Source organism: Pelobates fuscus, chromosome 3 (genome assembly GCF_036172605.1).
Source record: "Pelobates fuscus isolate aPelFus1 chromosome 3, aPelFus1.pri, whole genome shotgun sequence".
Classification (NCBI taxonomy): Eukaryota; Metazoa; Chordata; class Amphibia; order Anura; family Pelobatidae; genus Pelobates; species Pelobates fuscus.
In genome coordinates, this window is record NC_086319.1 from 168,613,428 (window position 1) to 168,629,374 (window position 15,947).

At 39.4% G+C, this 15,947-nt stretch overlaps 1 protein-coding gene across 7 annotated transcripts in view; it reads right to left on the reverse strand.

Moving 5' to 3' along the window:
• Positions 1-15,947, reverse strand: part of CACNA1C (calcium voltage-gated channel subunit alpha1 C) — a 590,913-nt gene that overhangs the window by 143,734 nt on the left and 431,232 nt on the right. For all 7 annotated transcript variants that reach the window (XM_063447661.1, XM_063447667.1, XM_063447665.1 and 4 more), the window contains 4 exons: positions 14,747-14,850; positions 7,836-8,008; positions 6,311-6,401; positions 1,903-1,929 (listed from right to left, as the gene is read on the reverse strand). In XM_063447661.1, the coding sequence (XP_063303731.1) occupies positions 1,903-1,929; positions 6,311-6,401; positions 7,836-8,008; positions 14,747-14,850 (395 nt within the window). The remainder of the gene's footprint in view (positions 1-1,902; positions 1,930-6,310; positions 6,402-7,835; positions 8,009-14,746; positions 14,851-15,947) is intronic.

Sequence of the window (15,947 nt, forward strand, 5' to 3'; positions counted from 1 at the left end):
GCACTCAGATGGTTAAAGGTAAGAAAATCCCTTTTTACACTTACCGTAATTATCTTGCTCCATTGTTGCAAAAAAAACTACAGTTGCTAAGCAGGCTCAGCTCTTGAGAGTGGGAGACCTGTAATTAGCACCGAGTATCTTGTGCAGCCAGTAATTATTTTGTGCAGTAGTTGACACTCCTGAATGACTCTGTGCCCAAAGGTGTAATAACCCCATGTCTGCTGGTACTTTCTACAATGCTTTTTTTTGTCAGTTATAGAAATAGATGATCTCATAAAGTGATGATAGTCAGAAGTAGAAACAAGCATATAGCCAGTCGAGTATAAGGCACAGCTCAAAGTGTAAAAGTAAATGTTCTATTGGACATTTAAAAAAAAAAAAAAAACCTTTACATTACTCAATAGAGCATACAAACTGCCTCTATTTTTTGTTTGTTTTTTAACTGACAAGCAAGTTTTAAAGATGTTTTTAATTGCAGCAGACCCATCAGGAACTCATTAAAGACATGCTGTCATGCATGACAAGAGAGTCCAGTGCAAATCATTTTATGTGTACACTGAATGCTTGCCATTGTATGCTGTGTGTTCATTTTGGGAGTATATGTCAAATAAACACCCACCACCCTGATCCATTAAACTCAGAACACAGAGGTTGGCAGTTTTGCTCCTAAAAAAGGAACATAGTAAGTAGGGTTGAACTGGCACCTCCAGAGAAATGTAAGTCTTTTAAAGCAACACTCCAAGCACCAGCATTATTTATGGTGCCCTGGTAAGTGAGTAGTCAAACTGTTTTAGTACAGTTTGACAACTTTAATGGGTCATCCATGCACCCACGCCACATCCGGTCTTCTCATGCAGGAGAAGCTGGATGTCTATAGAATAAATTATATGTTACCACAATCGACAAATGGGATCGCACTTAATTCCAGATGACCACCGGGTGCTCAGCTGAAGTAGGACCAGCAAATCTAGAATAATGCAGTAGCACAAGAAGAAATCTTCAGGCACTCACAGTGTTCAAAAACCTTTGTGATAGAGAAATGTTTTGACCTAATAAGAGCTTTACAAAGACTTAGTATTAGGTTGAAATGTTGCTCTATCACAATTTTGATCTAAGAAAACTTCTTGTTTTTTTTAACACTGCGAGTGCCTGAAGATTGCCTTTTGTACTATAGAATAAATTATGGTCAATCCAGTCCTGCTTAGCTCTGTTCTCCTGAAGTCTGGAAGCTGGATCTGTGGCCCGGTGGACCGAACTTAGTTTAAACTGTACTAAAATAGTTTGACTACTTGCAGTGGGATGGCAAGCATGCTTGTGTTTCTGTTGCTTAGAGTGCTCTTTTAAGTGTCAGTGTTGAGAAAAATGCATTAGGTTGCTCAATTGTTTTATTATTTAAACATTTAATAATTTATTAAAGGGATTCTGTCTTGCAATGCATGTTTGTATATCCAAATAAGTGTATCTATCTACAATTGCTGGCAAATAACAATGTATGCAATATATTCACATATAGTAAAAAAAAAAACCAAAAAAACAGAACAGCGTCAGAGGTAGATCCAAGGTAATCAGGTACTAACATTTTAATGACTACAGAGAAACTCCATGTGACTAAGTCATAAAGGGGTTGAAACACTCTCCCCTTTGATTGAAGGCACGGGTGTTTCTCACAGAGACACAACTCGGAACTAATCCACATGTATGGAAACAACCTTAAACACATGCCTAATTTAGTCAGCTATTGCTAAGCACTAGGATATATTTTGGGCCATACCATCCGGTTGAGAAGATCAGAGCACAGAGTCCAAATCTAAGCATCTAGTCCTGGCAAAGAATTGATTCTACATTGTTGCACCTAATACATTCAGCGCGACTTGATGGATCTTAAAAAAGTAAAATTCTTACCTAAATTTAGACTTGGAAATCCTGTGCCTGAAAGACATAGAAATGGTGCTGAGTCAGACATACCACCCCATTATTCATCGCAATTACAGGACAAGGAGACTGCATTAGCTCTCACTGACTATTTTTATCCCTCCCACCTGGTTATTCCAGAACACACACTGTAGAAGGTTATACGGCGGTTATACGGCGCAGGCAGGAGGCAAAATTACAGCTTTAAACCTAGTGTACGCGTTTTAATAGCTGTTGATACACATGTATGAGAGAGACAGAAAGGTAAAGCATCTGAATGATTGGCAAGGTGATTCATCCGGCACACAATCTTAGCCTCGAAAAAAGCACTATTCCTTTATTGGCTGCTCAGATAAGCATTGTTTGCCCATTTTTATTTGTTCCTTAGAACTTGTGAATATCTAAAAGTCAGCTCTCCAACCTGTGAAACTACAACTTACCATCTACAGGCTAGAAAAGCATCATGGGAGAACATTTAATCAACACCTGGAGAGATTGCTTTCAGCTGCCTCTGCTATAACATGATTATTGAGTTTACAGATCAGACATAAGATGCTAAATGTCATTTTATCAGACACACAGACATTGTACGGGATGATAATGGTCAATCAAAATTAAGTTTCTAGCAATGTTCAAGTGGAATCTTTATGCTGACAGCTGTTTTGAAAAACAGGAAGGAAGTGACAGACAATAGCAAAGCTGTAGAGTAAAATATTTAGAAAACTGCATGGCATCATGGAATTAATGCATAAATGGGAATGCTTGACTTTAAAAATGAAAATCAGACTAACTTGGCCTATGATTAAATACAGTTTTGCAAATATCTGGACACTGACACAATTTTCATAATTTTGGATCTGTATGCCACCACAATTGATTTGAAATGAAACCACTGAGATGCAATTGAAGCGAAGAATTTAATTCAAGTTCTTGAACAAAAATATTGTATGAACCGTGTAGGAATTTACACTATTTTCATACACTGTCTCCTTATTTCAGGGGCTCAAATGTAATTGGACAAATTAACACAAGCACAAATAAAACGTAAATTTTTAATACTTTTAGATAATCCTTTGAAGGCAATGTGTGGACCGCATGGACATCACCAAACACAGGTTTTCCTCCTTTGTGATGCATTGCCGGGCCTCTACTGCAGCTGTTTTCAGTTGTTGTTTGTTTGTGCATCTTACTGCCTTACGTTTTGTCTTCAGCAAGTGAAATGCCTGCACGATCGGGTTGAGATTAGGCGCTGTCCAATCATCTTTGCTGTATTTGTCTGAATCTGAGCAGACAATATATCCCTACACACTTCATAATTCATCTGGCTACTTTTGTCTTCTGTCACATCATCAATAAGCACTAGTGACCCAGTGCCATTGGAAGCCAGGCATGCCCATGCCATCACACTGCCTTTAGTGTTTTACAGATGATGTGGTATGCTTTAGATCATGTACCATTACAAGTCTTTTCTATACCTTTTTATTCCCGTCATTCTGGATGGCCTGTTTCACTTGTATTATGAGCACCTTTAATCTAATGGCTACATCATGCCGTGCCCACCTCCCCCCCCCCCCAAAGGCAGTGTGTTTGGTTTCTTAATAATCCCTGGTGGAGAATAATGAATCCTCCAAACACAAACACATTGTGGCAGGGCGGGGCTTACCATGCGATGGGGTGGGGCCAAATTATGGCTAAATGTGCCCAGAAGACATCAGTCGGGGTAACTGCTGCACAGGAAGCGGAAGCAGAAAGGAGTCTATGCTTCCCCAACATCCAGACTCCAGGAGCTGCACTGCATTCACTCCAGCCCATAATAGACAGAGGTAAGTGTGTGTGTGTGTGACTGTCTGCCTCTGTGTGTGCAGATGTGTGCCTGTAACTGTGTGTGTTTGACTGTCTTCCTGTATGTGACAGTAACTGTGTGTGTGTGTGTGTGTGTGACTGTCTGTCTGTGTGTGTGACTGTAACTGTGTGTGTTTGACTGTCTGCCTGCGTGTGACTGTAACTGTGTGTGTGTGTGACTGTCTGCCTCTGTGTGACTGTAACTGTGTGTGTGTGTTTGTGTCTGCATGCCAGTGTGTTACTGTATCTGTGTGTGAGACTGTCTGCCTCTGTCTGTGTGATTGTGTGCCTATGTGTGACTGTAACTGTGTGTGCATCACACTCTGCCTGTGTGTGACTGTAAGCCTGTGTGTGTGATTTTTCGCACGTGGCGCCTAAAGGCCAATGCCGGCCCTGGCTCTATCTATCCCAAAGTGCCCACATGGACGTCCCCAGGGCTTCCTCCTGTTTTGGAGGAAGCAGTTTATGGACCCCCAAGGCAGGCTGCTGTGAGCACATCAGAGACAGTGAGGGAGCTGTAATCCTCCTGCTCTGCTCCCTTGCGAGTCATCTACTGATGCCGGGAGCTTGAATATGATGTCATATTCCGGCTTCCTGCATCGGTAGACATCCCGCGAGGGAGCAGAGCAGGAGGATTACAGATCCCTCACCGCCAGTGAGTGTATCGGTGTCTGTCAGTGAATGTGTGTATGTCAAATCAGTAATATACTGTGTCGTCAGTGACATCTGTGTGTTTGTCATTGAATGTGTGTGTGACTGTCAGTGCGCCTCTGCCAGTAGGTGTATGTCTGTCAGTGAGTGTGTCAGTGAATGTGTGTGCGTGTGTGTCAGTGAGTGTGTGTATGTCAGTAAGTGCATGTGTCTGTGTCTCTGAGAGTGTGTTCGCATCAGTGTTTCTGTCAGTGAACATGTGTGTTAGTTAAACAGTATGTGAGACAATGAATGTCAGTGAGTGTGTATCAGTGAGGGCATGTTGCCTGTTAGTCTGCCTATCCACACTGTCATCCCCACACCATGCCCCCCACACTGTCACCTACCAACACACTGTCCCCTTCCTACACCCTGCCCCCCACACTGTCACCTTTCAAAACACTGCCCCCACACTGTTACCTTCCTACACCCTGCCCCCACACTGTCACCTTCCAACACACTGCCCCCCACACTGTCACCTTCCTACACACTGCACCCCATACTGTCACCTTCCTACACACTGCCCTGCTATACTGTCATCTTCCTACACACTGCCCCCCTATACTGTCACCTTCCTACATACTGTCCCTAACCTTACAGCCCACAGGTAAAAAACAGGGGGGGGGAGAGTATGCCCACAGCACTTATCCAACACTACATGCACTACACAGACACTACTACATGCACATCCACTACATCCACTACACAGACACTGCATCTACTAGACACACTGCATCCACCCTTACAAACACCAGTTACACTACACAAACACAGAAACTGCATCCACTACACACACACAATGTATTCAATACAGACATTGCATATAATGCAAATTACATCCACGACATGGAAGAAGGGGGGAGAAAAGACATGAAAGGGAGGGAAACAGAGACACGTGGGGGGGGGGGGGCAAAAAAGACATGGATTCTTCAATCCACGGGGTAGATGTGAGCTGAACAGTCAGTGCAGCTACATCAAAGGTATGAAACATTACCTATCTGGCTGAGACTGCAGTTTGCAGAGGCATTAAGGGAGCGTATGTATATACACACACACACACACACACACACACACATACATACATACATGTGCCCCCCCTAAAAATGAATCCTAGAGACGCCACTGCTTTAATCACATGTTGTAGGTACACAGCAACAGCTTCCAAATGCAAATGCCACACCTGGAATCAACTCCAGACTTTTTACCTGCTTAATTAATGAAGACATAATGAAGGCCCACACAGCTTTTGAGACAATTGTCCAATTATTTTTGGTCCCTTGAAAAAGAAGGAGCTACATATTAAAGAGCTGTAATTCCTAAACCCTTTCTCAAATTTGGATGTGAATACCCTCAAATTAAAGCTGAGAGACTGTACTTTAAACCCATATCCATTATTTAACTGTAACTTGAATTTATTTTGGTAAACAGCCAAAATAACAAATTTTGTGTCAGTGTCCAAACATGTCCAATCCTAACTGTACATCTAAGCACAACAGGTACTTGTCAGTTCATCTTGTTGTGGAGCCAAATGCTTTTTAGATTTTTCAGTAGGTGTTAATACAACGGCGCTGAAAGGGACACTGATGAATCAACTACAACAAAAGAGCGGTGGAGACTGAAATCCTCTTATACCCTGTGTTCAGAGCCTCACCCCATACAAATATTTAGTCTGATAATGAGTAACCTTTCTCATTCTGATGTGCCTGACATCATGAAAAAACGTACGTATTTTAGCACATTAGATGAAGAATCCCTCTAAGCTAATACAAGCCAGTACAATTCGTGAAGTGAAGCATTTGGACAGAATTGCTGGTTTGAATCAACATTCTCCTGGTATACTTTTTATAACGAGATCTGATATACTTACGCAAGACGCACTCCGCAGCTCTCCTCATCAACATCCCCATTTCCCACATTGTCAGTATTTACAGATTCTGTCTCGCTGGTTGGCATACTCACTGTAAAAGCAAGATAAAAATAATGTTTAATTGGTGTTTCTTACAATTCAAATCTTACAAATAGTAGAGTTATTTATTAGTTAACTTAATACAAATGCTGGTCGCCACCCACTGAGGTAATTATTTAGGAAAATGAAAGGCTCCATTTAACTACAAAATGGAATATTGAGATCTATTTCCAAAATAGTGATTCTTGAAGAACTGAAAAAGAGATTTACTAGGTTGAAATACAACTGAAGTGGAGAATTTACCCCAGTTCCAAAATCTTGACCTGGATTTTGCAATCTGGTTTTCCAATGATGATAATTCACTGTTTAGTGAATACACTCAGGGTTTTTTTCTTTTACAAGGAGTTTGTGGGACCCCAATAAAATCTGAAATCCGGTTCATGCGTAGGCTGCCTAAATGTGTGATGGTGACGGAAGCTATGCAACGAACCTTAAAAAAGGACACAGGGTAGCAGAAAGAAAAAAAAATATATATCACAGAATGAATTGCTAACCACCCATTGTTGATAGCAATTATTATGGTGATATGTAGCCAAAAATATCGAACAAATATAACTGTGTCTGACAAGGTGATATAACATGGTCTGTATCTCTATTGAAAGGCTGTCCTCAGACTGCCACGTCCGTTGCCCTGGCATTAATCAAAGCCCACGCAGGATGCCTTCAAAGGTTGGATTTTCCAGATAATCCTGTTAAATTTAGCGGAGAATTATTTTACGCCTCAGTGAATGCCAATAAAGAAAAAAGATCAACCCGGCTGCTCCCTGCCCACCAGAAACAAATCATATTGGAGGATACACGCTAAGCCTCCCTCTCTGTCTCCTTTCAATCTGACAAATGTCCCTGTTCATTACAGCAGAAATATCTTTAGATCCTAAACTGAAGCAGGTTATCCGTTTAGAATTGCTGGAAGGCAAGGTCCTCAACTCCTCACACAAGACTGATAGATATTGTGCCTGGTAAAGAGGTTATTGGGTTTTGTTTGCTAAGGTGGAAAGGAAGGTCACATCGTTAATCAAAATTGTGACATTAATTTAAATATATCATATTAGAAGTGTCCACACAAGCATTAGAATGCTCTGTATCCAATGAAAAACAACTACAATAGGGATCCCATCTCTGATGAGCTAAATTCAGGTTGCCATGTTAAGCAGTTGCAAATCTTATCCCCTGCCGGTCACATGTGGTATATACATATTATCACTGTTTTTAAAATGGGTTATTCTTTGCATGAATTACAATATAGACACAACAGTTGTATAGATTGATGTAGATTTGCTTCTAGTTTATAGACAAGAGATAACTAAATCTATTTGATATCCTTACTGTATGGTAACTTTCTTGCTCCAGAAATGAAAAGAAAACAACATAATAACAATTAAAACAGCTCTTTGTCCCACTTATATAAATAATAAGTGAATCTTACTGTTGCGAGGTTTATCCTCATCAATATCTTCATCCTCATTTTCAGGGTCTATGTCTTCGGCCTGAGTGATCCAGTCCAGATAACCCTTTAGGTCTTCCTCTAACTGTTGCTTCTCTCTCAGTTTCTGAAAGTCACCCCGGGCCTTGGCCTTTTCTCTCTCTTTGGAAAACTCTCTGTGATAGGTAACAACAATGTTGGTTCATGCAAGTGGACAGGTGACATTATAAGACAACACAAAGGGGTACACAGATAAGGAAGAGGATGTAGAATGATAAAATGAAAATGCAAAAATAAAGGTTACAGTTGAATCATGAAATTCTGAACAGCAAATTGCCCTGTTTCTTTTCAGTGTAGCTATCGTGGTCTACACTTTTTTTATCCTAATTAACAACCTACAACATATTGATGTGTAGGAACAAACCCAGGTTAAATAGGACAGCAAGAACGAAAATGGTTGCACTTTCAGGTAGCCAGGTTTGGAAGTGATAAATAGAAATTGTTCTACCTTTAACTTCCAAAAAAAAAAATGCCTTGTAAAAACGGTTCTCCTAATTGAAACTACAGTCCCAAATATTAAAGTAGGTGCCTAAGGTAAAATAAAGACACTCTCAGCCAATCAGTGACTGCCCATTCATAAACTAGTTGCAATCTGCTAAATATCTGCTGTTGTTAACTTTGACAGCTTATGGCAGCTATTTACCGACAAGATTGTGAACAAACATAAGGAGTATACATCTGTACCAAGAGGTGGCATTTTTTTCTGGTGCACTGTTCGTTTTGTTGGACAACAGTGAAAATCACTGACAAGTGGTAAGGAGTTTATGGACGCATAGAATTGGCAGGCAGGGCTGTGTAATGTAGTCAGCACAATAGTTTTTGAGGGAAAATTTGAGGTATTGAAAAGTTCTTCTATCACCCATATTGTACAAAAAAGCTTAAAAGGTTATAAACTGCTTGCATGTAAGATGTGCTTGTACGCATGCAATCACACAATACCAGACGTGCTCTCCCACAATATTTAGTAAGTGCCGTAGAACTAGAAATTAAAGAAGCGAACAAATGTGTGCATAGATCAAAACAGAGATCAAGTCCAGTTTACAGGTAAGTATAATATTTTACCGACAGTCTTTTTATACTTCTGTATTTATGCACACCTAATATGCACAGTGATTTAAATTATACTATCAATATCTCATAATAATATAATAAATATATAGAATTAATATAATATATAACTGAGCATTACGGTACATTTTATTTGAAAACGAGGTCAGTTCACAGCGTTCACATTTCTGTTTTAACCTACACCCTGCTGGAAGGATTTTATTCCACTGATCATGGTGGAAAAAACATGAGGGGCTTATGAGTGATGTAGAGGAGAGATGATTTTATACACATACATCATAAATTATTCCAACAGCAATCCCTAAAAAAGCCAAAGAACTGCAAATAAACTGATCTCCTATGAGCAGAGCTACGAGGACTTGTTAATTAGGAATATTTTGCTCTGAATCACCAGGGATTCCACAAGACTTCAATCAACAAGCAGAAAATAGGAATTCATCCATTTAACCCCTGCTGGGCTACCACACTTCAGGCAATCCAAAGGCTTGAAGAGGTGAACATTTCTATGTTTTCAATGTTTTTAATTATCATGGGGGTTGAACAGTTTATTGTCTTTGCTTTCAACAAGCTAACTTTGGCTGGATATTACCTGTTTGACTGTACCATAATAAATATGAGAACATGCCAAATTAAAGAGACTGACCAGCCATTGTTCGTGTCTGGAATGAATGTGGGTCTCCAGACATGAAGAGCTACAACATTACTCCCAATGGTGGCAGTTAATGTCATGTTCCATAGTAATTGCTTCACATGGAGGGAGGCTAGGCTGGCATAAAGCAATGCCTCACTCAATCCACTGCCTAATAATGGGGCATGTACATCATACACAGGCACCGTACAACCCACCACATCAGTGATACCATCAGTGAAATCTTGTATCTTTCTTTTTTTTTTTACTTTGAATAACCATCAATCATTGAATAACCATGCACACAGCAGTTGCATTAGCATGTACTAAGATGCCATCCACAAAAAAATATTTCCTTGCCTTAGTCTGCTTCTTAAGTAGTGTGCAACCCGCAAAGATCAAAGTGAAATCACTAAGGGATGATGGCAGCATGAGTAATAAATGGCCAAAACCTCTCCTAGCCACACACAAATAATACATCTGAGAAGAAAAAAGTTTTTAGGTCCTCAGCATCCTGATGATTTGGCCTACAAGTATTCTCCCCTTAAGGGTGGACAGGTGTCTGAAAAAAGTATCCGGTGAGTTCGATCCCCACAAGGGTTAAGAATTTTTTCAAATTATATTTATCAACCATTTTTTTAATTAAAAAAACATAAAATAATTTTTAAACAATGTTATAACAATCAAACAATATTAAGGGAGGGGAAGGGGATCCATCATCCATCTTGCATATCCAATTCAAATCAAGGTTTTACTGGTGCTGCAATGTGCCCATCTTCACGGGCAAGAAAAATGGCACATGGGACTGTAGCAAACTTGGCTATCCCAACCTTTCTGAACCCTGAAGGACCTTGAACCAGTGACATAGCATGGGTTGCCAATGCCCGGTGCAAGGCAAGTATTGCACCCCCTAAGCCATGCACTCCCAGAGTCCCTTAATAGTCTCATAGATAACCTACTTCCCTACCCACTTTGTCTCTGTGATGTGTGCGACACTGATACCCAAAATGTGTACTTTTTAAAATCCACCTCAGGTCTAAAATAATGTGCATAGTCTATACACATTACTTTAGCCGTGAGGTTGATTTTAATAATTACACAACACAACTATCAGTGTCACACACATCACGGAGACAAGGCAGGTAGGAAAGTAGGAGCAAGGCTGTCTAGGAGCCTGTATGATACCATGTAACAGGCATTTACATAATGATTATTAATAGCGTGACACCGGTGGTATCTTCAAATGGGAAATCACATTATTAATAGACATTATCTAATTCACTGATAAGGATTATATGAGGACAGTATGGCTCTACTTAGCAAAAGAAGTACTGTAAAATTTCACTTGGCAGCGTTTATTTGTCCCGTAGAATGTTTGAATATTGGGAGATTTTTAGTGTGAGAGGGAGGACGTGCTATCTTTATTTATTATTCCTACTTTCTTTTCTTTCTTTTGAAATTTTGTGCCGCTAGCAATTTTGTGCCAAGGGCAACCAACACTGTGACCGTCCCACGCTACGCCACTGCCTTGAACAAGCAAGCTTTATTTGTTTTGTTGCAGTAGTGCAGTAAACAAGTCACATTTGTGTCACTGTCCTGAAAGATAAAAGGCCTGGGAGGGCATGAATGCCCAATTTTCACGAGAATGAGTAAAGGGAGTCAGGCACTTTCATCAAAGAAGGGTAAAAGGATATCACAAATGATGTTTATGATGCCATGTGATACTGGGTCTCGTGTGAAGGAAGGTTTAAGCAAATCCACAGGAATCCTCAGTTTTATAAAATGTCAGTCACAAATGTTACACACCACATATTAGTCCAAAACTGTTAAATGTTTAACCTTCTACAGTGATGTACCATACAGCATATCTTGGCAGATTGTTAAAGGTTTTACCCACTAAAATGTATTGTTGTGAGAGTAGTTTAATTGGGAAGTGCAACTTTATGACAATTCGGTTAGTATATATTTATAAAAAACAACAACAACATAGATAAATAGACCAGTGATTTTAATGGGATTACAAATAACTTTTATAATAATACTTTGTGAATAATTTTAGACAATGGGCCTACATTACATGCATAATGTCAATCAACGGCCTGTTAGTTATTGATATGTAAAAAGGGAGTATTTATAGACAGTTAAAACATAATTATACCTCTTCATAAAACTTTCATAATAGGAGACCCATTACTGAAAATGTAGTACAATGTTGGGCACCATTTTCTAAGACCATCATAGAATATTAACAGTGGGTACCACCAATTCAGTGATATCACTGCCAGCTACATAACATGTGAATTCTGGGTGCCATATGTGATGCGTAAGCCATGCGTATGAAGTGGGTTGAGAGACCATCATAGAATAGTAACAGTGGGTACGAAGTCAGTGATATCGGTGCCAGCTACATAACATGTAAATTCCGGGTGCCATACGTGATGTGTAAGCCATGCGTATGAAGTGGGTTGAGAGACCATCAAATTAGAACGTATGTGTGTGGTCTGGCTTAGAGCTCAAGTACACGGTCTGAGCCAGGAAGGTGAGAAAGGGATGCGAGATTGACGAAAGAGCAAGGGTTTTTAAAAAAACAAACATAAAAAAAACAGATGCCTATTAAGAAATACAGGGAGGTGGGGAGGGCTGAAATAAGGAAAGGATAGAGGAAGGAGACATACACCAACCCTAAAAGGCATGCTTTTAGAAATGCATGCAAGAATAGAAGCTCGTTACGCCTGTCAGCAGCACGTGCTGATGATAGACCCAATTTTTGCACAGAATTAACATGAGGAAGCCAGGAAAAGTGTTCTAAGCTGCCTAAGTCAAATGCGCCAGGGCTGTAACTAGCTCCAAAACTTGCCATAAAACTGCAACTATCTCAGTATGTGCATCTTTCCAAGCAGAAACAGGTTTCTTAATCCATGACCATTTCCAAAAGGAGAAGTGGTCACAGAGGCTGGGGTAACCCCTTAAATGTTAAATTCCCTTTGAATTGTCACCTTAGTAAATAATCAAAAGGACACATTGGGTTTCGGTCAGGACTATCCTGCCAAAAGCAGGAATCTTGGGAGGTACAGATGCTATATGTATAATTATCATTCTATTAGATATTAGTTACTAGACAACATCTGGAGTGTCAAAGGTTGCCTGCCCATGTACTAGATTCTAGATGTTTATTTCACATTTACGCAAGGATAAGAGTTTTAAACATTATTACTACTTGTAGATTAGTTGATAACTCTGATACAATTTGATAAATATATTCCTCTGTGAAAAAAGCTTTTTCATTCCGTGATACTATGGTTTGTTCCTCACAATGGTCTCCTTATGGTTCACATAATAAAATTGAAGATTAAAGTTATCCATTAATCTTCTCTGTTTTCCTCTTAACTCCTTGAGTTTCAGCTACATGCAGAGCAGTTTATTATTAGAAATAAACATTATATTCAAGGTATTATAAGTAGGAAGAAAGGAAACAATAGTATCCATACAGAGATAAAGCACTTGTTATGTTCAGCAGCTGTTTATGGTTAAATTCAATAAAGCTCAGCTTTTCAAGTGCTTGTGTCTCTGTCACTGAACCTGTAATTTCAATCCTTAGAAATCAAATGTAGACTCTGTTTTGGGAAGCGATGCATTTCAGCTGTAAAAATCACTCATCTTCCTTGAGAGGTGAATCATGTTGTACAGTGAGGATAGACAAATGGATACCTACAGCTGACACAGAGCTACAACTAGCACAAGGACAGTGAGTGGCTGATGGAGGGGAATGTAGTTTTAAAAGGCCTATATTCCCAGGACTGAATTCTATTCAAGACAAAATAGGCAGGAATAGAATTAATACACTGAATAGATAAATAGAGATAGGTAATATGATAATTTAAAACAAATACTAATATTACAATATGTATGCAAAAAACTTAAAGGGACAAAACACTGCCCAATCCGAAAAATAAAAATCCCTGTTTAGAAGATAAACCCCTGTGCAAACATGCATGCATTTAATTTGCATTGTTTATTGCGGTATATTTTTTTAAAAAGCTTACAAAAGCTACATATTTCTTGTCTGCAGCCTTTGCTAGCCCTCCCCTTCTAACCCAGGTAAGACTTTCTATGGCTGTCCAATCACAGATTTCCCAATGCAGCTCAATGAGTAGTCTTTGCAAGCCATGTGCTTTGAGCTATTGTCTGTCTCTTTAGTTGAGCTATGCAACCAAGGAGTAATGGGGCCAGTTGTCTGATTGACAGTCAGGGGGTGCAATAATATCAATCTATAATAGAGCCAATTCATATTAAAATCTGCACTTGTAAAATGAAAAAAAGAGGACACACTCTTTACTCATTTAGCAATTCAGCAAGCTTTATAAGTGTTTTATGGGTCTGTAGTATCACTTTAAAGAAAAAGAATTATGTTCAAAGATCCTACAATTGCTAAACCTGCAGAGCACGTGTCATCAGCAGGAAGTCCCATTTCTGATTAGTAAGAGGCTTCACCATTAGGAGTTTTAATTTTGGTCTGTTGGGTCTGATCTGATCTGAATTCCTTAAACTACTATTCAGCAGCGGCTATTGGAGTAAGTAGTTTATCTCAAGTTGCAGCTACACTTATCACTCCACTTAATTATAAATTAAAGCAACACTCTAAACACCAAAACAACTTTTGTTCAAAGGGACACTGTAGGCACTGTAACTGCTTCATCTCATTGAAATGGTTATAGGCCACAAAGTCCCCTGGCACAGTCCATTCTACCAGAATTAAACAGTTTTTAATGTTATAACTTTAAATGAGAGTCCCCAGCAGTCCATCCACTCTGTGCTGCTTGGGAAAAGGAGACTGCATTTGCACGAGTAACAATGACAGGCTTTGATTGGCTGAGAGTGTTAGCTGACAACTTGCAGCCTATCAGAGCACCCATTACTGGTATGAATTGGTATGGCTAAAATTAAGTGAGTAATCTCTTCTTTAGTCTTAACTTCTGGAGGGGCCAGGCTGTGGGTGGCCAGGGACTCTCACTAAGTGTTCAACTGTTTGAAAAAGCAGTTCTTAAGCACTAATGTGCCTCACAATAGTTAGATAAATAGATGGATAGATAGTTAGATAGACATTTTAGAAACAAATCAATTTCTCGACATAACAGGCCAAAATAATAGATCATCTTACCCACTGAGGACACCAAGAACCAAGTTCAAAACGAAAAAAGATCCAAAGATGACAAGACTGACGAAATACACACAGGGTAACTCATATCCCATTGCATCCTGCATCTAATTTGGAAAAAAAAGATTTAAAAAAAAATTATTTCAGCTAAATCGGTTTACAATCCAGTCATTAACTTACAATGTCAGCATTAGAGGACATTCCACGTCCTTATGTAAAGCACACGGACATCAAAGGTCACAAAATTAAGTGTGACTTGACCGTAGTAGCAAAAGCACACTGTAGTGGCTGTCAGGAAGACAGCCACTAGACGTGTGTTTAACCCTGCAATGAAAACACTGCTTATCTACAAAACAGCAATGTTTTACATTGCGGAACAAAAATTCTAGGGCTACTGCACCCAGACCACTTCATTAGGATGAAGTGGTCTGGGTGCCTATAGTGGTCTTTTACCTTTAGGTGGCACCTTAATGGTAGATACAAGGTTCTCCCCCCTCCTCCCCCACTCCCACCCTTTAACCCCCTCTTCATTGTCAACTTTGAATAGCTCACAATACTGGGTCGATTTGCAGATTAGTCTGTAATTTGTATACTCAATTGTTCACATTTCACACAAATTATACAGACAACTATCAAACACTGAACATACCAACAATAATGATAAATCCTGATAGTTAAAAGGTATATCTATCAGAAAATGTGTAAGAGGGAATAAGACAGAGGATAGAATAAAGCTCAGAAACTGGAAAAAGTGGGGTTTCACCAAATCCCATAAATATTCCAAGTATAAAGAAAAAGGCATCCAGGAGCTTTAGAACATATAAATAGTAGATACTAGATATATAATATAAATGTAAATATTAATATAAATACAATTCTAAAACATTTGAAACATCCAAGAAAGAAACTGAACATACCAAGTTAGACATTCAGTGTGTCCATAACCAAATCTTACTGAAATAGTTATAATGCAAAAATACTGTTCCTGCAGACTTTCTGCTTAAACTATATTGCCCATTTCTGGACTGTCAGTGGAGTACTATTTTTTTGCCTCGCAACATTAATTTTCTGCAATGTATGTCTAGTGCCAGCTCAAACAGCATGCTGACCCCAGACATCTTGGACTGGCTGCATCGCTTCTCCCTGTGGCTGTCACACAGCCAGAAGTAGCTAAGATTCATGCAACATGTGCAAGACTGCAGGA